Raw genomic sequence first — 22399 nt, forward strand, 5'->3', positions numbered from 1 at the left:
AGGGTGAGGTTTTCCCTCTCTTCCTTTTTTTGCTATTCTATTACTCAGGGTCCCTAATTTTTATTTATATAAGATTGAAGATTTGTTAGGTCAGCGGTTCGTGTCCACAGCACTACTCACCATGCTGCCTGGTCCCATCCTCTGCAGGTTGCGGCCTGCATGCTCTTTTCCAGCTTGGAAATATTAGGGCATACACGTGCTCACGTCTGGCTTCTTAAAGGGCCCCATCCAATTCCTGGAGTCCCTGGGTATTTTAGGCACCTTCACCAGTCAGAGGGTGCCTGAGCTTTAGGTTCCTTGTTGACCAGCAAAGGCATTTGATGGTCTAGTGCTATCATAATTTACCTGCTTTTATTCTGTGTTATTTCCTGCCTGTGTTCCTATTGTGCCATGCCTGTGTTATCCTAGACTTACAGTTTAGTTTGAACTATCCATTCTGCCTGCTCTGTCTTCACTATTACCCTGTCTGAAAGTCTGTCCTGTGTCTACCTTTATTTACGCTACCAGTGTACTGTCTGTAAACTGCTCCTGCAGTTTTCTTAGATTCTGGTGCAGTTTCTGCATCCTGAGCTTCTGGTGCTGGCACCAGAATCCCTGACCCCAGTGGGTCAGATGCCAATTATACTGGGACTATCCCAAGAGGTAGCGGTCTGGTTGCTCGTCGGCACCATAGTTCAGATCCCTGTACACAGGTTAAAGGGTGAATACCAGGGGACCGTCAAAATAACGCTCTTAGGGTTAGCCAAAAGTCAAACCAGTTAGTTAGCACAGTGATTAGCACTCACTGATCTGTCAAGGTTAAGTTTTAGGATTTGTCTTTACTGTGATGACCAGAACATATTGCCAGAATGCCCTTCTAGTACAAAAATGAAGCCAGGGGAGCATGTGGATATGTACATTCATTGTAGAACTCTCTTTTTTCTTTCTCTACCTGACCATTATAGTCGTTGTCACATTGATGACTATTCAGCATGTATGAACATATTTTGTAGACCCAGAATAAGTAAAGCTGCTTACTTTTGATAAACAGCGCACAGGAGTCCTCTTGTATCCACATGCCCATGTGAGTCAATGGAATGCCGTCCAGGTCATTTCCTATTGGCTGTCTGTATTTTTCCAGATGTTTCCACCGTCTGCATAAATGTACTGCAAATGATTTAAGGTGCAGAGAAACACTGCGCTTAGTTCTAAGACACCGACAGCGATCTAGGGAGGAAATATTGGGAGAAATGTCTCTGGTTGTTTATTTTGTGGTTATATTCTTATGTCTCGGATTTATGGATCAAGAGGCAAATGGAGCTTTCATGCAGAAGTTGGCAAAGAAGAAACTTTGTGCTGATGACGAATGTGTTTGTAAGTCTGCCAGGAGCGTAACTTTTAATGTATTTTTTTTTTTAAACTGATGTTACTGGGGCTTTATAATCTCTTGATAAATGTTCTTTATTTCATTACCAGGCCTTTTCTTCTAACGACTGCATTAATATTGGATCTTTCTAATTTCCCATTTTTAACTTGAATGTCTATGAGATTATTTCCTTCCTCGCAGAATATAAAACTCTAAGTTGATGCGGTTACACTTACAATGTCTTGTAAAGTCATCTTGTCTTGGGGTTTGTACTAAGATTAATGTATGTAGTGTATATGTAATGCACCCATGCCCTTATGTATGAAAACCCTGGGATCCTATCCAGCTTTATTATTTTCCTTTATTTGAGTATATTATTTATGTACCTTTATTTTTTCACACTATGTACTAAAGATATTGCTATTGGCAGGGGGATTTTTCATTTTACTCTTGTTTCCTTTTCTCCGATACAGATTTATGCGCATAACGATGGAGGAACAAACTTTGAATATTAATTAAGGCTAAACAACCTTTTTGGCCAGTTTAAGTTCGTGGAAAATTTACTGAAATAAGCTGAAAGGTCTTTATTTTTTATGTCTTTTAGACGCTATATCCCTTGGGAAGGCTTTTGATGATTACAATGCTCCAGACTGCAGATTTATAAACATCAAGAAAGGCGAACTGGTCTATGTCTACACTAAGCTAGTAAAGGAAGATGATGATGCAGGAGAATTCTGGTCTGGAAGTGTAAGAGTATATTTTATTATGTTTCATTTGGAAATGTATGCAATATACTAGATTTTTGCAAACCTATTTGCAACATTTGTATGGCCATCTCCACCATTATAGCAAGTAAATACTAGACCCATTTCCTCTTGCTAAATCAACTTTCTTATTGCATTGTGGCTTTTGGCTATGGAGAGTTATTGTAATTATTTAGTAGAGTGCAGGTGTTTGAAGATTTTACATACATTTCTTTTGTATTTTGGTTGCTCATATTCCATCCTGTTTAGAAATTTGGCTGTAGGACTTGATTTGGAAAGGACACATGAAAGGTGGCACAGACTTTAGCCTGTTTAACTCTGTTGCTTTGTCTTACTATAAATTTTTAAAGGGAAGCTATCAGCATGAAAACACTGTCAAATCTGCAGGCAGCATGTTATAGAGCTGGAGGAGGAAATCACAGATCCGACCAGTCAACTGTCATTAAAGTCAAGATGTCAACCAGAGGTAATTAATTAGTAGCGTCACAGCAGAAGTAAAAAATTGCCCCATTAAACGTAACCTTTAATAGTATTCATGAAAATGAAAAATTAACCCCAGTAAAAAAAACTACAACATCCCTACACTTGCCCTGCCTGAGAGCGGAACTGATGCCCTCACAAGGGCAATCTCACTGTCTTCATAGCTTTCCCTGTATTACCCTGATACCACTAAAGTCCAAGAAGGCAGGGGGTCGCCAGATATAGGCTCGAAAAATTATTTATGTACTCTATTTTAGTCAGTCACTGGTACCTTGGTACATAATAATCATAGGGCATCATAGGAAAAAGGTATATACATCGTCCAGCATAAAGTCCTCAAATGTCTAGACAGCAGTAGGGTTCACAGCTGTCTAGATATCATCAGATAAATTAGGTCCACAGGTCTACAGAACAGAATAGATCCACAGCTGTCTATCTAGGAGGCTCCATCCAACAGATGACTACCCCTAATTAGGGGCCAAGATAGGTGCTTAAACTCAGCTGACTGTCTGTTCTGTGTATCTATAGGCCTGGGAGCATAGAATACAGTGATATATAATTATGGAGCCTACTTTCATTATTTATTACGCACCTAGCAGCAGTATGCACTGTCATCTCATTAAAGGAGGGGTTTCCTTGCTTTTTACGCATATAATCCTTAAGTGGTATATCAAAATGATGTACCTTAGCTGCTATTGAACACTAAATACTGGACATATTGGCACTATAACTGCAGATAGTGATTAATACAGAGGGATGTTATCTGGTCTATTTTGCCAGTAGACCTGACGTCCATTTCTGTACTATGAGTCTATGAGTCCCTGATGAACCCCAGATTATTGACAATCTGGGGGGAAACGTGTCAGACCTGATGATGTCTAGACACCTGCGAATCTATTCTGTTCTATAGACACAAGGACCTATTTATCTTATAATATCTAGATAGCTGTGAACCCTACTGCTGTCTAGACATTTGAGGACTTTATACTGGACTATGTATTTACTTTTTCCCTACAATGCCCTATTAATATTATGTAGCAACGTACCAGTGACTGACTAAAATACAGTACGCATATCACTGACACGAGTGGTGGAACATTTGTGACAAATTTTTCAAACCTATATCTGGCAATCCACTGCCTTCTTGGACCCCATGGTTTCAGAGTAATAGAGGGAAAGCTAATAAGAGCGCTAACAAAAGGAGCCTCTAGAACAAACAAATATAAGACAGCCCAATAGGGCCTAAACAAGACATACACAGTGTGGTGACAAAAAAAGAGAAAAATGGAAAAACAGGAACGTTCTCACCCATGTATGCAGTAGAACTAGGTGTTGAATTCTCTTCCGTGTTGCGGATGTCAGACAGTAGACATTATTAATGTGTCACCACACCGAATCATTATCATCACCACAGCATAGACAGGAATCCGGAGCAGCAGGCCCTAGAATACCCTACTAGAGGGGCAGGGGCTATTGCACCCTACCTGTCTATACGAGGAACTTGCCCCGCAAGGGGACGCTCCTTGAATGGCAAATACCTCGCTGCCAGATACAATAGTCCTTTAAAGGACTGTGTATGTCTTGTTTAGGCCCTATTGGGCTGTCTTATATTTGTTTGTTCTAGAGTCTCCTTTTGTTAGCGCTCATTCATTTTAGGAGCATTTACATTAAATGTTAAGTTTTACCCCTTTGTCCCCTAGGGCAGTGTTTTCCAACCAGTGTGCCTCCAGCTGTTGCAAAACTACAACTCCCAGCATGCCCGCACAGCCAAAGGCTGTGCGGGCATGCTGGGAGTCGTAGTTTTGCAACAGCTGGAGGCACACTGGTTGGGAAACACTGCCCTAGGGGATCAGTATATTTGCCATAAATTTTTGGGAGTAATTGGTCTAGTTCGTTCACTTGACCTTACAGTTTGATAGAAAGCTAATAAGACAGTCGGATTGCCCTTTTAAGGGTGGCAGTTTAGCTCTCAGGCAGGGCAAGAGTAGGGACATTGTTACTGTTGATCAAGCATGCTCGGCTGAACACCAGTTCGGCTCGAGCATCGCGATGCTCGAGTCTCCTCCCCGCACATTTGTTGGCTGCTACAAAGCCAATAAACGTGCAGGTAAGTACTGCCACTCACTGTAATGCCGTAGCCATGTTGGTTACTGGCATTACAGTGATTGGCTGGCTGGAACGCGTCATCGGGTGCTATAAAGCACCCGATGACACGTGGTTCGGCTCAGTGTTAGTCAGGGAGAGCTGTGCTGTAGAAGGGACAGATAGTGTAGGAAATTGATTCAATTGAATTACATTTTTTTGTTAGGCAGGGTTGGTGTTAGAGACCCAAAAGTCCTTTAAAGGACTATTGTATCTGGCAGCAATATATATTTTTATTACAACCTGCGCTAAATAGCTTGCAATTGTTTGGCCGCTGTAGACAGCGAGATTATCTGCGCTACATCTCCTGTCTAACGTGTGCGCAGCCTAAAAATATCTGTGACATCCAGTGTACTTTTTCCGTAGACGCTGGGGACAGCGACATTATCTGCGCTACATCTCCTGTTTAAATTGTGTGCATACTAAAAATATCTTTGACATCCAGTGTACTTTTTCCGTAGACGGTGTCGGCTGCGAACAGTTATATGACCTGCGCTACATCTCCTGTATAACGTTTCCGCATCCCAAATATCTGTGACATTGAATGTCATTTTTTCTTAGCTGCTGGTGACAGCAGCGACATTACCTGCGCTACATCTTCTGTATAACGTTAGCCGCTGGGGACAGCAGCGATATTACCTGCGCTACATCTCCTGTATAACGTTAGCTGCTGGTGACAGCAGTGACATTACCTGCGCTACATCTCCTGTATAACGTTTGCGCATACCAAATAGCTGTGAAATTCCCTGTAATTTTTTAATAGCCGCTGGTAACAGAGACATTACCTGCGCTACATCTCCTGTATAACGTTTGCACATCCTAAATATCAGTGACATTCAGTTTAATTTATTTGCGCATAAACTTACAAAACCTGAGCTACTGTATGTGTGACATACTTGCAAGCATATATACCATTTAATATGCAGAAGACGAGCAGTAAGGGACGGGGAAGTGGCCGTGCTGCTGATGGTGTACGCAGAGGCCGTGGCCCTGGGCATGGAGAAACTGTGCCTGCTGCCAGAGCACAAGGAACACACTCATCCACTATACCTAGCTTCATGTCCCAGATTGCAGGGCGGCGCAGGATACCACTCTCGAAGTAACACCAGTGCGACCAGGTGGTCGGTTGGATTGCAGTAGATAATGCTTCCAGTTGGTTAAGCACCACCCTGTCTTCCACAAAGTCCAGCCCCTAATGTTTTAGATGGTCAGCTCAGCAGAAGGCCCTCGTCCATAATGTTTTAGATGGTCAGATCAGAAGCAGGCATTCACCCCTAATGTTTTAGAGAGTCAGCTCAACAGCAGACCCTCCCCCATAATGTTTTAGATGGTGAGCTTAGCAGCAGACCCTCACCCCTAATATTTTAGATGGTCAGTTCAGCAGCAGACCCTCACCCCTAATGTTTTAGATGGTAAGATCAACAGCAGGCCCTCGCCACTAATGTTTTAGAGGGTCGCCAACAGGCCCTTGCTCCTAATGTTTTTGAGGGTCACCAGCAGGCCATCAATCATAATTTTTCAAGGCTGTGTATGATGCCCTCCTTTATGTGTAATAAAGGGTGTATTGGAGTGCCGGTTCCTTGTAATTTTTGGCAGCCCTTTCACCAAGTGCATAGGCTTTATGAGTGTAGGAGTCCCACTACCTGAACAATTGTACCACAATGTGAATAAGGCCCTCCATGTTGTATCGGAGTGCCTTTTCCTTGTAATTTTTGGCAGCACTTGCACTTTATTTACAAGTAAATATACAGGAAAGAATGTTTCCTAACAATTTTTCCTCTAAAATCGATTTTATCTTCGGTTTTGTGCGTACTATTGTCAGTCTGTAAAAGTGGCGCACTACTCGGACAACATCGTTCCCAGCAGCAACCTGGGAGTCCAAGATGCATCAAGACATCCTCCCTATGCTGTTCCCGAACCATTTCAGTGGTGTTTCCATCAGGTTCTGACCTTTTACTATGAACTAGACACCCTCCCCTCTTCAGAGCTGGGGGTGCCTGGTTTAATGCTCGGGTTCTCCCATTGACTTCCATAGTGCTTGGGTGCTCAGTAGAGCACCCGAGCATCCCGAGGTGTTTTACTCGAGCACCTGAGCACTTTGGTGCTCGATCAACACTAGACATTGTAGATTTTTTTTTACTGAGGTTCATTTTTTATATTTATATGAATACTATTAAAAGGTTACATTTTAGGGGGTAATTTTTTGTTTCTGCTGTGACACTATAGAGCTGGGGGAGCTTAGAATATTGATATAGTTTGTAAGAAAATATTCAGTGAAACTTCTTATGCTGTATATTTATTTCAATTCTTAAGAGTCCAGTTGGCGGTCCTTCTCAGTGACTGACAGCTAACTCTGCATGACTAAAGCATACAAATTCAATAGCTCAAGACCTTCTGGCGGCAGCTTATCCCCTGGGAGAACAAAAGGACTATCCAAAAATATTAATTTCACCCGATCCTTCTCCCCCCCCTACATTTAATCTTTTCCCATAAAACTATACATCAATCTGCTCAGCTCCTCCTGCTCTATGACATGCTGATTGCAATTCTTTTTCTTGGTTCCATTAACCAAAAATTTCAGCAATGGGGTATTTATACATGAACTTTTGTAGACTGTCTGCTGTCTTTCACATGGTGTTGGATAGCTTTATCTCCATATGCTGCCAACTATTAGAACCAAACTTTCAGTTTTCATATTCTCTTTCTGTATTATTCCTCAAATATTCCTCAATGGATTTGCTTGCATATAAGGTGGCATAAAAGAATTTGTCAGCCATTGATGGAATTTTCTTTCACATCCTATATGCCAATGTGAACTGAAAAAATTTAATCTGCCCTCTTCTATATACAGTACAGACCAAAAGTTTGGACACACCTTCTCATTCAAAGAGTTTTCTTTATTTTCATGACTATGAAGGCATCAAAACTATGATTACTGCTTTGCACACTCTTGCCATTCTCTTGATGAGCTTCAAGACGTAGTCCCCTGAAATGGTCTTCCAACAGTCTTGAAGGAGTTCCCAGATATGCTTAGCACTTGTTGGCCCTTTTGCCTTCACTCTGCGGTCCAGCTCACCCCAAACCATCTCGATTGGGTTCAGGTCCGGTGACTGTGGAGGCCAGGTTATCTGGCGCAGCACCCCATCACTCTCCTTCATGGTCAAATAGCCCTTACTTTCAAAGTTTTCCCAATTTTTCGGCTGACTGACTGGCCTTAATTTCTTAAAGTAATGATGGCCACTCGTTTTTCTTTACTTAGCTGCTTTTTTCTTGCCATAATACAAATTCTAACAGTCTATTCAGTAGGACTATCAGCTGTGTATCCACCTGACTTCTCCTCAATGCAACTGATGGTCCCAACCCCATTTATAAGGCAAGAAATCCCACTTGTTAAACCTGACAGGGCACACCTGTGAAGTGAAAACCATTTCAGGGGACTACCTCTTGAAGCTCATCAAGAGAATGCCAAGAGTGTGCAAAGCAGTAATCAAAGCAAAAGGTGGCTACTTTGAAGAACCTAGAATATGACATATTTTCAGTTGTTTCACACTTGTTTGTTATGTATATAATTCCACATGTGTTAATTCATAGTTTTGATGCCTTCAGTGTGAATCTACAATTTTCATAGTCATGAAAATAAAGAAAACTCTTTGAATGAGAAGGTGTGTCCAAACTTTTGGTCTGTACTGTATATCACTTAATATATGCAGAAACATATGAATAATTAAAGGCTTACTTTTGAGAAGAAGAAAAAGTGTCTAATCGTTGCTTGGTTTTCAAGGTTCATTGAAATGGACCGTCAGAAAAGAGTATGAATATCTGCCTATTGTATTTTACGTATTTAGCCCTATGCATTTCCTTATATTGGGTGGAGATGGCCATCACTTAAAAAAAACTCCACTAAAGATAGACAGTTATTTCATTTGTCCTGTGTATGTATTTGGGAAGGTTTCTTTTCTCTCCTTGAGATGTAAGATGACCATACACGTGCAATAGGTGATAAAAGCTCTTATAAGAGACTTATAAGCTTTTTTTTTTTAAACGCTCCGATTAGCAAAGCAAGGGCGGAGGCTCGGTTTCAGAAGATCTTCAGTGTTTGTATTCAGGTCGGCTCAAAATAGGTACACCTACCTACCTACTATGCTAAGCAGTAGGGGTATGCCGAGACTGCTGTACGGAGGGTAGGCTAAATGGACCCACCCCATTGAGTAGTTAGAATAAAAGGGGACTTGGGAGGGTGGGGCAGAAACGAGCCGCCGGTAAGGTGAGGAGGAGGCTGCGGCTTATAAGCAGTATAGCTCTGCCTCCCCTCACACAAATGCGGCGAAGAGCCATTTGCCTATAACTTGTATTCTGGTCGGCTCAAGATAAGTACGCCTACCTACCTACTATGCTAAGCAGTAGGGGTATGCCGAGACTGCTGTACGGAGGGTAGGCTAAAGGGGCCAAAAATAACAAACACAGCTTGGGGCAATAGTGTTATTAACAAAATTACAATACCAGATTCCTGAAAGCATTAAACATTTCACACTGTGGATTTGGTATATATTGTGCATAACAAGCCGACTGCCATCTGCCCAACTTCTTAATAACATGAACTGAGACGTTGTGCTTGGAGGCGGCGAAGCCGCACCAGTGCGAAAGGAATGCCCTGTGATGGAACTGGGACTGACCCCAACATTCCTCATATTCGGATGAATTTGAGAAAGTTCTGACAACTTAAAGGCGCAGAACCCAGCTTTAGCAGAAGAGCATCCCCTGGGGTTGCTTCGGTAAAGCGCATCCAATCCTGCACTGCCATAACTGGGCACTACTTATTACCAGTGGGGAAGTATCTAACCTCTGTGAGCTGACCCGCTCGGGCCGTCTTTGTGGACGTTTAAGGTAAGAACTTAGCCTGACCCATCCCATGACAGCTGATCCTTCCTCAGATAGCTCTTGCATGTTGTGGCGCAGGTGAACTCGCCTGGTCTGAGGAAGCCGTAGAAGGCTAGGTACACGGTTGTCTTGATGAATAAACTAGTGTGCTTACTGAAGGGGTTTTGCGTAGTTTATCTGAAAGCAATCTGAACATTGACCCTGTAAATGGCTGTCGTGTAGGGCGGGCCACAGCGGACCCCTTCTGGATACCCTTCAGTAGCATTCTAATTGGATGGGCTGAAAACAAGGAGGGTAGATTAGGATGCCATAGATACAAATGATGTTGAAACCCAGGTATAACTTAATAGTGCTAAATGACAGCTTGTGGTGAGAGTGTCAAAAATGCAGCAAAGGCCAGTAGGTAAGAGATGTAGCCCACTCCTGCCGAAGAATGGGTTCTCTTAAAATTACAGAACGAGGTCCATGCCTTCTTATATATCCTCAGGGTGTTACAGGACAGGGCTTTAGTCATAAGGGACCTGGCGGTGGCGAGATGATCCGTTAGTCCATCACTAGCTGGTCGAGCCTGGGCACTGGAGATGGTACGCGGTCTGCTTGTGGAGAGACCTGCAAAAAGAGAAGAGCCAATAGCCCTGTATGGAAACCTGCGGAAAGACCATTGATAACATACTGTACCCAGTCTGCATGTGGATGGGACCCTAACAGGATGAGACAACATCCCTGTACAGAGTAAAGGCTAAGAGAAACTCTGGTATGCTGAGTTTCTATTCAACCTCACTTGCTTAGATTTGAGGACCACCGAGACCTCCCCAAAGACTATGGTCTTGTTGTCTGGCGCCTCATGAGCTGTTACGCTAAGTTCACGTCCTTGCCGTCAATTATTTCCTGTCGAATGTTGGCTGGAACGAAGTGGAACAGTGCGATAGGGAGTACAGAACCTGACCCACCAGCAACACTAGCCTGGAGGCAAAAAGAACCTGCCGGACTTTGGCACACCAAACGGGCAGCTGTATCGCCTGCCTCGACCGACTCTAGTCTGGCCTGAAAGTTCAACATTGATGACGCCATGGAGTTGATGGCCGCGTGCAGTTGCTTAAGCGAGGTCTGAATAGTGTCCATGGACACCACCTGCGGATTTTGGACCTCCGGAACTGAAGACAGAAGACGGAACAGTTCCGCCTTCCTTGCAGAAGCTGGAAATGGAATGCCTCTTTTGGATAACTCTGCCATCAACTTGGGCACAGTCCATGACCTTAATGATGGTGTGGAGTCTCTTGCGGAATGTGACACCACGCTCCCACGGGATGATGATGTATCGTCCATCAATGATTCTTGAGGCATCCTACTAAAACACAACATGATTAATGCAGAAGATGAATACCCAACACCAGTTTGTACAATTCACCAGTATCGCGGACCACCGATGTGCCAAGAACCGCCGTACCATCACACGAGATGCCGTCCAGCATGCGGAGCACCCCTTCACCGAAGTGACTGGATATGGGAAGATGTGTACATAGCAGAATAGAATGTGACCTAAGTAGCCTAGCAAGCCCCGAACGAGTGTAGACTGAGACATGAGAGTGGACGAGGCATACAGTGTAGGACTGTATCCTGTGGTCGTGACAATACTTAACGTGACAGACATATTGAATTGATGCCTGTAGACGTGACAGGACTTAAACGTGTCTGTAGACGTGACAGACGTATCGAATTGATGCCTGTAGTCGTGACAGGACTTAAACGTGTCTGTAGACGTGACAGACGTATCAAATTGATGCCTGTAGTCGTGACAGGACTTAAACGTGTCTGTAGACGTGACAGACGTATCGAATTTATGCCTGTAAACGTGACAGGACTTAATTTTTTTTAATTTATTTTTTTATATATATATATATATATATATTTTTATCGAGTCTGTGGCCGTGACAGGCTAGAGCCTAACCGAGGATATAATAGACACGTGAGAGACCTGTCGGACAGACAGACTTGCCATAACCAACTTTGTAAGTGGAATGTGAGTACGCACCCACAATGCTACTGTACCTGGCAACTGCTACCTTGCTGATGAAATGAATGAACGTAGCTGAACATGTTAAAAACTGAGTATTAGCAACTGTACCAACCCCCTAGTCTTAAATCTACTCCCGTGATGCACAATAGCTTACTTTGACCCTGTTGCTAAATGTGTCTACTAATAATAGCTGCGTCTGCTGGTACGAAGCCGTGCATCGGGTGGATAGAAGGAGCCACAAACCTATGGATGCATATATGAAAGAAAAACCTGTAGACAATTGACCCAATAATTGATAAGTAACGCGCTGCTTGAGATGACCCCGCTAGAGAAAATGATGGGCAATCAACTTGCGACACACGCTGCGGAACCTTAAAGAGTCCCCTTGTATTTGATTTTTATATATATTTTTTTGAACCACTATCATCTGCTGCCTGGAGGCTGCAGCAGACCAGATGAATCAAGAGCCTACTAGAAGCAAAACAGCCTTGCATGCACCCTGCCTGACTACGAACCCGTGTAATGAGAGTCTGCTGCGTGGGGAGCCGATTTTTATTATTTTCTTCTTTTTTAATTTTTTTATTAAACTGACACTTTTTTTTTTTTTCTCAACCCACACCCAATTATTTTTTTTTTTTCTTTGAACCACTATCACCTGCTGCCTGGAGGCTCCAGCAGACCAGATGAATCAAGAGCCTACTAGAAGCAAAACAGCCTTGCATGCACCCCTGCCTGACTACGAGCCCGTGCTATACATTACAATGTGTCGAGAGCGGAGTCGCGCTGACTCCTGCAACCTGAGAGTCTGCCGCGTGGGGAGCCGATTTTTATTATTTTCTTATTTTTTTAATTTTTTTATTAAACTGACACTTTTTTTTTTTTCTCAACCCACACCCAATTTATTATTATATATTTTTTCCTTTGAACCACTATCACCTGCTGCCTGGAGGCTCCAGCAGACCAGATGAATCAAGAGCCTACCAGAAGCAAAACAGCCTTGCGTGCACCCCTGCCTCACTACAAGCACGGCGGCCCGTGCAATACATTACAATGTGTCGAGAGAGGAGTCGTGCTGACTCCTGCAACCTGAGAGACTGCCGCGTGGGGAGCCGATGCTGCCAGGCAGAAACGTTCGGGTGCGGTGGTGCTCCTTTACCTAAAGGAGCCGACACACCGCCGGTCAGACTGAGAGGACGAAAGACCGCAGTAAGTCATTTACATTCATGAATCAGGAAAAGCAATGCAACCAAGGTCCCCGTGCAGCCAGACATAAGCCTGATGGGACTGAATATAGCCTATGTACTGCCCCGTCCTATGATGTAACAATACCGGATATACATATAAAACACTCCTCATCATTTTTAACCCCTTTAATTTATTACTATTTTCTATTTTTCTGTAACACACCTTTTTCCCCTATTTTTTTACCACTGTAATACTACACAACCATAACCAGAATGTATCAAGACATGACAGGCAAATGTAAGCTGTAATAACACCGCCGACCAGCAGATTGCATGCTGGGACAACCTAAGGCAGCAGAGCACAGCTCTGAACACATGGAAGCCGACTCTGCCGCCTGCCGAGACGTGCAGGTAACAACGTGCGGCGTGTCGGTGCCGATCCGTCCCCCCCTGCCCAGGAATGAAGCCGCAAGGCCCCGATCTTACCGCTGGAAGACGTGAGCGCTGGGATGCCGATGAGAGGCAGAGACCGTATACTCACGTGCGTAAAGGGGCCCGGAAGTGGCGCAGAAACGAGCCGCCGGTAAGGTGAGGAGGAGGCTGCGGCTTATAAGCAGTATAGCTCCGCCTCCCCTCACACAAATGCAGCAAATATCCATTTGCCTATAACTTATTGTTTTTGGCGGAAGGTGAAGTGACAAAAAATTGCGAATCAGAGATTTTTTCCCCCCATTACATTATGCACCGTTTTTAATTTTAATAGTATGGGCGTTTTTTGCACGCAGCGATGCTTCATATTTATTTTTGGGAAAGAGGGTAATTAGAATTTTTCTATATACAGTCCTGATCAAAAGTTTAAGACCACTTGAAAAATGGCAAAAAAATCATATTTTACATTGTTGGATCTTAACAAGGTTCCAAGTAGAGCTTCAACATGCAACAAGAAGAAATGAGAGTAAGACAAAACATTTTTTGAGCATTCAATTAATTGAAAATAACAATTAAACTGAAACAGGCTGTTTTTCAGCTGATCCTTTAAAAGGCCAAATCTGTGCAAATATGTGGATTCATTGTCATTTACTGTCAGGTAGTCACATGTTGTGATGGAAAAGGCAAAAAAACTCTCCCTTTTTGAACGTGGTCGGGTTGTTGAACTGCATAAGCAGGGTCTCTCACAGCGCGCCATCGCTGCTGAGGTGGAACGCAGTAAGACAGTCATTTGGAATTTAATAAATGATCCTGAGGGTTATGGAACAAAAAAGTCAAGTGGAAGACCCCAAAAAATTTCATCAGCATTGAGCCGGAGGATCCAATTGGCTGTCCGTCAAGACACTGGATGATCCTTGACCCAAATTAAGTCCCTTAGTGGTGCTGACTGCAGCCCTATAACCATCAGACGGTATCTGAGACTGAAGGGCTTCAAAAACAAAAAACGTCTTCAAAGACCTCGTCTCCTTGAACGCCACAGAACTGCTCGTTTGGACTTTGCAAGAGAGCACCAAACATGGGACATTCAAAGGTGGAAGAAAGTTTTATTTTCTGATGAGATTTCTTTTTACCTTGATGGTCCTGATGGTTTCCAACGTTACTGGCATGATAAGCAGATCCCACCTGAGATGTTTTCTACGTGCCACAGTGGAGGGGGCGCCATAATGGTCTTGGGTGCTTTTTCCTTCAGTGGAACAATGGAGCTTCAGGAAGTGCAGGGGTGTCAACCAGCCGCTGGCTATGTCCAGATGTTGCAGAGAGCATTCCTCATGACTGAGGGCCCTCGTCTGTGTGGTAACGACTGGGGTTTTCAACAGGACAACGCTACAGTACACAATGCCCGCAGGACAAGGAACTTCTTCCAGGAGAATAACATCACTCTTTTGGCTCATCCTGCGTGTTCCCCTGATCTAAATCTAATTGAGAACCTTTAGGAATGGATGGCAAGGGAAGTTTACAAAAATGGACAACAGTTCCAGAAAGTAGATGGCCTTCGTGCGGCCGTCTTCACCACTTGGAGAAATGTTCCCACTCACCTCATGGAAACGCTTGCATCAAGCATGTTGAAACGAATTTTTGAAGTGATAAACAATAACAGCGGAGCTACTCATTACTGAATTCATGTTTGGAAGTTGGATTTCTGTTTTGGGGGGGTTTAGTTTTTTTTGAGGTGTGGTCCTAAACTTTTGATCAGCTGAAAAACAGCCTGTTTCAGTTTATTCATTGTTTTCATTAAATTGAATGCTCAAAAAATGTTTTGTCTCACTCCCATTTCTTCTTGTTGCATGTTGAAGCTCTACTTGGAACCTTGTTAAGATCCAGCCATGCTAAATATGATTTTTTGCAATTTTTCAAGTGGTCTTAAACTTTTGATCAGGACTGTATATATTTTTTAAAATATGTTACTGTCACGGGACGCTGAGGCACTCGCTCTCCTCAGCGCCGTCGGCTTCCCGTTTCTGTGCAAAGTCTCCTTCGTGATAGGGGGCGGGACTGTCTGGCTGCGCACGTCTCCTCCGTGCGGCCGGTGTCCTCATTTCCCCCAGCAACCAGGGGATGTCTGACCACCGAGCTGGGCACTCGGTGCTCAGCTGTACTTCCTAGTGCGGGTCATATGGCGTTGGCCACGTCACATGACCCCAGCTAGCCAGTATTTAAAAGGCAGCCTGCTGGCCACCGGTTGCCTGTTAATTAGGTTCTTGGCGATTTTTGGGTTTCCTGTATACTTATCTGATCCTGTGTTCCCTGACGTTCCTCTGCCTGCTCCTCCCGTACTGCGCAACTCTGCTGGTATTCTGACCCCGGCTTCCACCTGACGATTCTTTGCGGACTCCTGTGGTACTTCATTACTCTCCTGGTATTTGACCCTGACTTCTCCTGACTTTTCTCTGCTTTATCCCTTTGTACTGCGTTGCTCTCTTGGTATTCACCCGTTCCGTTCACTATCCGTTATTTGTCTTGTCTGTCCTCCCTGCATGTATCCTAACTTAGGGACTGTCGTCCAGTTGTCCCCTGTCATCAGGACTTGCGAGGCAAGTAGGCAGGGCCAGGGGTGAGGGCGGAGCTCAGTGGTCACTATCCCCCCCCCCCCTGTGTGTAGTGTACATGACCGTTACAGTTACAAAGCTTTTTTTCTTTCACACATTTTAATAGTTCCCCTAGGGAACTTGAACAAGCAATCATTAGATTGATTTTCTCATAGACTCCAATGACTTAGCATTGGAGTTTATGAGAATTTCACAGTGTTCTTGTGGACCCCCGCCAATGGCAGGGTCTCCATAGGAACCTCTCTGCAGCAACTTCAGATCATTCTGGAGGGCCGAGGCTGCTGCACACACCATCCAGCTCCCCCAATCCCTGCTAGGAGGAGCCATTGCATGCCCAGGAACAGGCACTCCCGGGTTTTTGAGCTCCCAGATGCTGTGGTCACATTTGACCACAGTATCTCAGGGGTTCAATGTGTGCGATCAACATTATCTTCAATCTCATACATTAACGCCCGGTGTTTACTGTTTAAAACAGCAGGCACTTGGTGTCTATGGCGCCTGCTGTGCTCATGAGTGGGCGCCATATTTAAATACCTGTCTCCTGATGAAATTTATGGCAAGCGGTCGGAAAGGGGTTAAATTATTATTTTGTATGAGTGCAAGGTAACCACATTATCTGTACTATTTTGTATTGTGGTGATTGAGTTGCTAATGAAAGGTCACCTTTTGCTTTTAAAATGATGCACAGTATACATAAATAGGTAAACATCCACATTAGGCTACATGCACACGACTGTGTGCCCCCCCCCGTGGCCTTATTGCGGTCCGCAATACACGGGCACCGGCTGTGTGCATTCCGCATCACGGATCGCGGACCCATTTACTTGAATGAGTCCGCAATCACGGAGATGCGGAACGGAGGCACGGATCGGAACCCCACGGAAGCACTACAGGGTGCGTCCGTGGTGTTTCCGGCCGTGCCTCCGCACTGCAAAAAAGTAGCACATGCACTACTTTTTTGCGGTGTGCACCGTTGGATGCGGATTGCGGACCTCATTCAAGTGGATGGGTCTGCGATCCTCAAGCGGCTGCCCCACGGTCTGTACCCGTGCATTGCGGACCGCAATTTGAGGTCCGCAGCATGGGCACGGAGCCCTAACTTTCGTAACGTTAGTCTGAAATTTATCAAAATGGATGATTGCAACCAAAATTAACATTCGTCATGTGACATTAAAGATAAGCGATAAGGACTAAATGATTGTTGAGCAGCTGTGATACATGTTTTCAATGAAATGGATAAGAATTTGTGTTAAGGGGGTTATACCATGATAAAAAAAATCTAACATCATTTAGTATATGACAAATAGCTTTTAACAAAGCTATAACCAGCTCTGTACCTCCCATAGATATAGAGATCTCCCCATTAATTGCTCCATTTACTCTGCTAGATTTTCTTCAGGGTGGCAGCTCCGGGGCGTGTTCTTTCTGCTGTAGCTCTCCCTGTCACACTTCAGGGGGTGTATTCCTTCTGCTTCAGCTCTATCTTTGTTACAGCTCAAGCTCTCTTTACATCTGTGTGATTTTTCACCTACTACTCTATGAGTTTCCTTACTCACTAGAAGCCATTCTCTCCATAGCAGAGAAGATATCATTTTCTATTTGTTGTCATGAGCATCAATCAGCCCTTCTAAAAGAAGATCCGGCTGGTGGCAGTTAAAGGATTGAACTGAGCATGTGTGACCTGCTCATTCAGCTCTGTAGATTGATGTGCACCTTACTATACAGGGAGTGCAGAATTATTAGGCGAGTTGTATTTTTGAGGATTAATTTTATTATTGAACAACAACCATGTTCTCAATGAACCCAAAAAACTCATTAATATCAAAGCTGAATATTTTTGGAAGTAGTTTTTAGTTTGTTTTTAGTTTTAGCTATTTTAGGGGGATATCTGTGTGTGCAGGTGACTATTACTGTGCATAATTATTAGGCAACTTAAAAAAAAACAAATATATACCCATTTCAATTATTTATTTTTACCAGTGAAACCAATATAACATCTCAACATTCACAAATATACATTTCTGACATTCAAAAACAAAACAAAAACAAATCAGTGACCAATATAGCCACCTTTCTTTGCAAGGACACTTAAAAGCCTGCCATCCATGGATTCTGTCAGTGTTTTGATCTGTTCACCATTAACATTGCGTGCAGCAGCAACCACAGCCTCCCAGACACTGTTCAGAGAGGTGTACTGTTTTCCCTCCTTGTAAATCTCACATTTGATGATGGACCACAGGTTCTCAATGGGGTTCAGATCAGGTGAACAAGGAGGCCATGTCATTAGATTTTCTTCTTTTATACCCTTTCTTGCCAGCCACGCTGTGGAGTACTTGGACGCGTGTAATGGAGCATTGTCCTGCATGAAAATCATGTTTTTCTTGAAGGATGCAGACTTCTTCCTGTACCACTGCTTGAAGAAGGTGTCTTCCAGAAACTGGCAGTAGGACTGGGAGTTGAGCTTGACTCCATCCTCAACCCGAAAAGGCCCCACAAGCTCATCTTTGATGATACCAGCCCAAACCAGTACTCCACCTCCACCTTGCTGGCGTCTGAGTCGGACTGGAGCTCTCTGCCCTTTACCAATCCAGCCACGGGCCCATCCATCTGGCCCATCAAGACTCACTCTCATTTTATCAGTCCATAAAACCTTAGAAAAATCAGTCTTGAGATATTTCTTGGCCCAGTCTTGACGTTTCAGCTTGTGTGTCTTGTTCAGAAGTGGTCGTCTTTCAGCCTTTCTTACCTTGGCCATGTCTCTGAGTATTGCACACCTTGTGCTTTTGGGCACTCCATTGATGTTGCAGCTCTGAAATATGGCCAAACTGGTGGCAAGTGGCATCTTGGCAGCTGCACGCTTGACTTTTCTCAGTTCATGGGCAGTTATTTTGCGCCTTGGTTTTTCCACACGCTTCTTGCGACCCTGTTGACTATTTTGAATGAAACGCTTGATTGTTCGATGATCACGCTTCAGATGCTTTGCAATTTTAAGAGTGCTGCATCCCTCTGCAAGATATCTCACTATTTTTGACTTTTCTGAGCCTGTCAAGTCCTTCTTTTGACCCATTTTGCCAAAGGAAAGGAAGTTGCCTAATAATTATGCACACCTAATATAGGGTGTTGATGTCATTAGACCACACCCCTTCTCATTACAGAGATGCACATCACCTAATATGCTTAATTGGTAGTAGGCTTTCGAGCCTATACAGCTTGGAGTAAGACAACATGCATAAAGAGGATGATGTGGTCAAAATACTCATTTGCCTAATAATTCTGCACGCAGTGTACAGACTGAACATCAGGGGGAGCCATTATCATAAAGTATTTGGAAAATTTCGCATATGGAGCATCTTTTGTAATAAAGTAAATTATTAAAGTGATATAACAAGACTGTTCTCTTCTAACTGTATCTTATCTTTGATAGGTTTATAGTGACCAGTACAGGGATCAGATAGGACTTGTTGGCTATTTTCCAAGCAGTCTCATTGCTGAGTTGAATGTCTACCAGGATGCTCTTCAAGAATTTCCTACAACGGTAAGTTACCTAGGAACCTCTGTTTGTATGTTCTGAAGCCAAGGACCTCTATTTTTGGACCTCAAAACTTCAAAGTGGCTTCTGAGGCTCTGAAAACTTGAGGCTGAAGCCACATATGATCTGAATGCTGTTCTATGGTTTAACGTCAAGTTTATCCATCATCAAATGACTATTTAGGAGGATCAATAGAAAATGGAATGAACATGTAGCCCAAGATTACCAAGAATGGTAACATGAAAGGTTCTACCAAACTTAGGCTACTTTCACACTAGCGTTCTGCTATCCGCTCGTGAGCTCCGTTTGAAGGGGCTCACGAGCGGAGCAGAACGCTTCCGTCCAGCCCTGATGCAGTCTGAATGGATGCGGATCCGCTCAGACTGCATCAGTCTGGCGGCGTTCAGCCTCCGCTCCGCTCGCCTCCGCACGGCCAGGCGGACAGCTGAACGCTGCTTGCAGCGTTCGGGTGTCCGCCTGGCCGTGCGGAGGCGAGCGGATCCGTCCACACTTACAATGTAAGTCAATGGGGACGGATCCGCTTGAAGATGACACAATGTGGCTCAATCTTCAAGCGGATCCGTTCCCCATTGACTTTCAATGTAAAGTCTGAACGGATCCGCTCAGGCTACTTTCACACTTAGAAAATTTTCTAAGTTTTAATGCAGACGGATCCGTTCTGAACGGATGCGAACGTCTGCATTATCGGAGCGGATCCGTCTGATGAAACATCAGACGGATCCGCTCCGAACGCTAGTGTGAAAGTAGCCTTACAAATGGTTGTCCCAGTGTTTGAGTATGATGTACAGTTTAAAATTCTCAGATGGTGTTTTAGATTTCTGTTTATAAAAGTTTAGATATAACTAGAGATGAGCGAATCGAAGCTGACGAAGTGGAATTCATTACGAATTTGAGGAAAAATTCGATTCGCATGAAATTCGTAGTAACGAATCGCATTTTTCTTAAAATGGCTGCTGCACGTGTGAGGACATGGAGAAAGGAAGTCTGGGCAGCAGGATCACTCATACTGACATGCATGCAGCCAATCAGCAGCCAGCCACCCCTGTGATGTCACAGCCGTATAAACACGGCAGCCATCTTAGATTCTGCCATTCACCAGAGTACTTAGTGCAGGGAGAGAGATGTGTCTGCATGCGCTAGGGACAGTGATAGAAAAATCATCATTGTGCTAAAAAAAAACTATTTACAAGTGCAGGGAAAGATTATTCAAGGTGTAGGGAAAGGATAGGGAGGAATCATTCCACTGCATTTCTGTTGAACAGGGTTCAGTAGGGGAGGTTACAGCCTGAGTAATAGGAACAATACAATTACACTTTGCTGCACTGACTGGCGATACAAATTGCCATTATACAGCTCTGTAATTCCAGCAAACCGTTCTTATTAGGGTGCAAGTTCTGTTTGATACAGGCATTAACAGGGTTCATTACAAGGAAATATTTATACGTTTTATTTGCCCTAGTGCGGTGCAGTTATATGTTCTAAAGCATTTTTTGGCTTGTATTAGTGGGAAAAAGGGCTTATTAGCTTATTAGACCTTTTGTCATGTATTAAATATATTTGCCGCTCAGCGGTGCACTTACAGTATCTGTTTTAAAGCCCTTTTTTGAGTGTATTAGTGGAAAAAATAAAAAATATCTTTGCCGCCTAGTGTTGCAGTTATCTGTTTAAAGCCCTTTTTTGCGTATATTAGTGGAAAAAGGAAAAATATCTTTGCGGTGCAGCGAGATATTTTACACTCCAGTTTGCCGTGTATCAGTGGCGAAATACAAATATATTTGCCGTTCATAGTTGTACTTATCTGTTGAAAAGCCTTTTGTGTAAAAATAGAAAAAAAGTAGGGCCTAATTGCCGTTCAGCGGTGCAGTGAGATATTTTACAGCCCAGTTTGCTGTGTAATACTGGCGTAATACTACTATATTCGCCTTTCATTGTTGCAGTTATTTGTTGAAAAGCCTTTTGTGTAAAAATAGAAAGAAATTAGGGCCTAATTGCTGTTCAGCGGTGATGTGAGATATTTTACAGCCCAGTTTGCCGTGTATTAGTGGCGAAATACTACTATATTCGCCTTTCATCGTTGCACTTATTTGTTGAAAAGCCTTTTGTGTAACAATAGATAAAAAATACGGCCTAATTGCCATTCAGCGGTGCGGTGAGATATTTTAAAGCCAGTTTGCCGTGTATTACTAGCGAAATACAACTATATTCGCCATTTATTGCTGCAGTTATTTGTTGAAAAGCCTTTTGTGTAAAAATAGGAAAAAAATAGGGCCTAATATCCGTTCAGTGGTGCAGTGAGATATTTTACAGCCCAGTTTGCCGTGTATTACTGGTGAAATACAAATATATTCTCTGGTCATAGTTGTACTTATCTGTTGAAAAGCCTTTTGCGGAAAAATCTAAAAAAATTAGGGCCTAATTGTTGTTCACCGATGCAGTGAGATATTTTACAGCCCAGTTTGCCGTGTATTAGTGGCGAAATAAAAAATATATTCGCTGTTCATAGTTGTACTTATCTGTTGAAAATCCTTTTGTGTAAAAATAAAAAAAAATTAGGGCCTAATTGTCGTTCGCCGATGCAGTGAGATATTTTAATCTAACATTTGGTTATTTGATCTAACAGTCTGTTAGGCAGAGAAGTGCCAGGCCGTGCAAAAGGGAGTGGCAGAGGCCTAAATGTTTCTGGCGCAGGCAGAGGTCGCAGCAGAGTAAGGGGCCGTGGCAGCAGTGGTTACCTCCAGAGGCCTAAACTCCCAGTGTCAGCTAGCGGTCGTGTCGTGACCAGCAGCCCAGCGGTTCTTAAATGGTTGGCTCGATCTTCGACTTCGTCGCAACTTACATCAGACACCCCCAGCCAAGAGTCAGTGGGTTCGTCAGACATAACTCTTAGTTGGCATGCCCGGGAGCAGGCTCTGTGCCCTCACCTGTCCTCAACCTATCTCTGTCCTTTTCTGTTCCCTCACCGCGAGAAGTATTATCTGCTGTAGGCTCAGCTCCACTTTTCAGC

General features: G+C 43.6%; 1 protein-coding gene across 1 annotated transcript in view; it reads left to right on the top strand.

Moving 5' to 3' along the window:
- The first annotated feature begins 1145 nt into the window (after positions 1 to 1145).
- OTOR (otoraplin) overlaps positions 1146 to 22399 on the top strand; it is a 43177-nt gene continuing 21923 nt past the window's right edge. The window contains exons 1-3 of the mRNA XM_040427521.1: positions 1146 to 1353; positions 1950 to 2092; positions 19270 to 19380. Coding sequence (XP_040283455.1) covers positions 1230 to 1353; positions 1950 to 2092; positions 19270 to 19380 — 378 coding nt within the window. The 5' untranslated portion in view covers positions 1146 to 1229. The remainder of the gene's footprint in view (positions 1354 to 1949; positions 2093 to 19269; positions 19381 to 22399) is intronic.

The sequence above is a fragment of the Bufo bufo genome, chromosome 4 (assembly GCF_905171765.1).
Source record: "Bufo bufo chromosome 4, aBufBuf1.1, whole genome shotgun sequence".
NCBI lineage: Eukaryota > Metazoa > Chordata > Amphibia > Anura > Bufonidae > Bufo > Bufo bufo.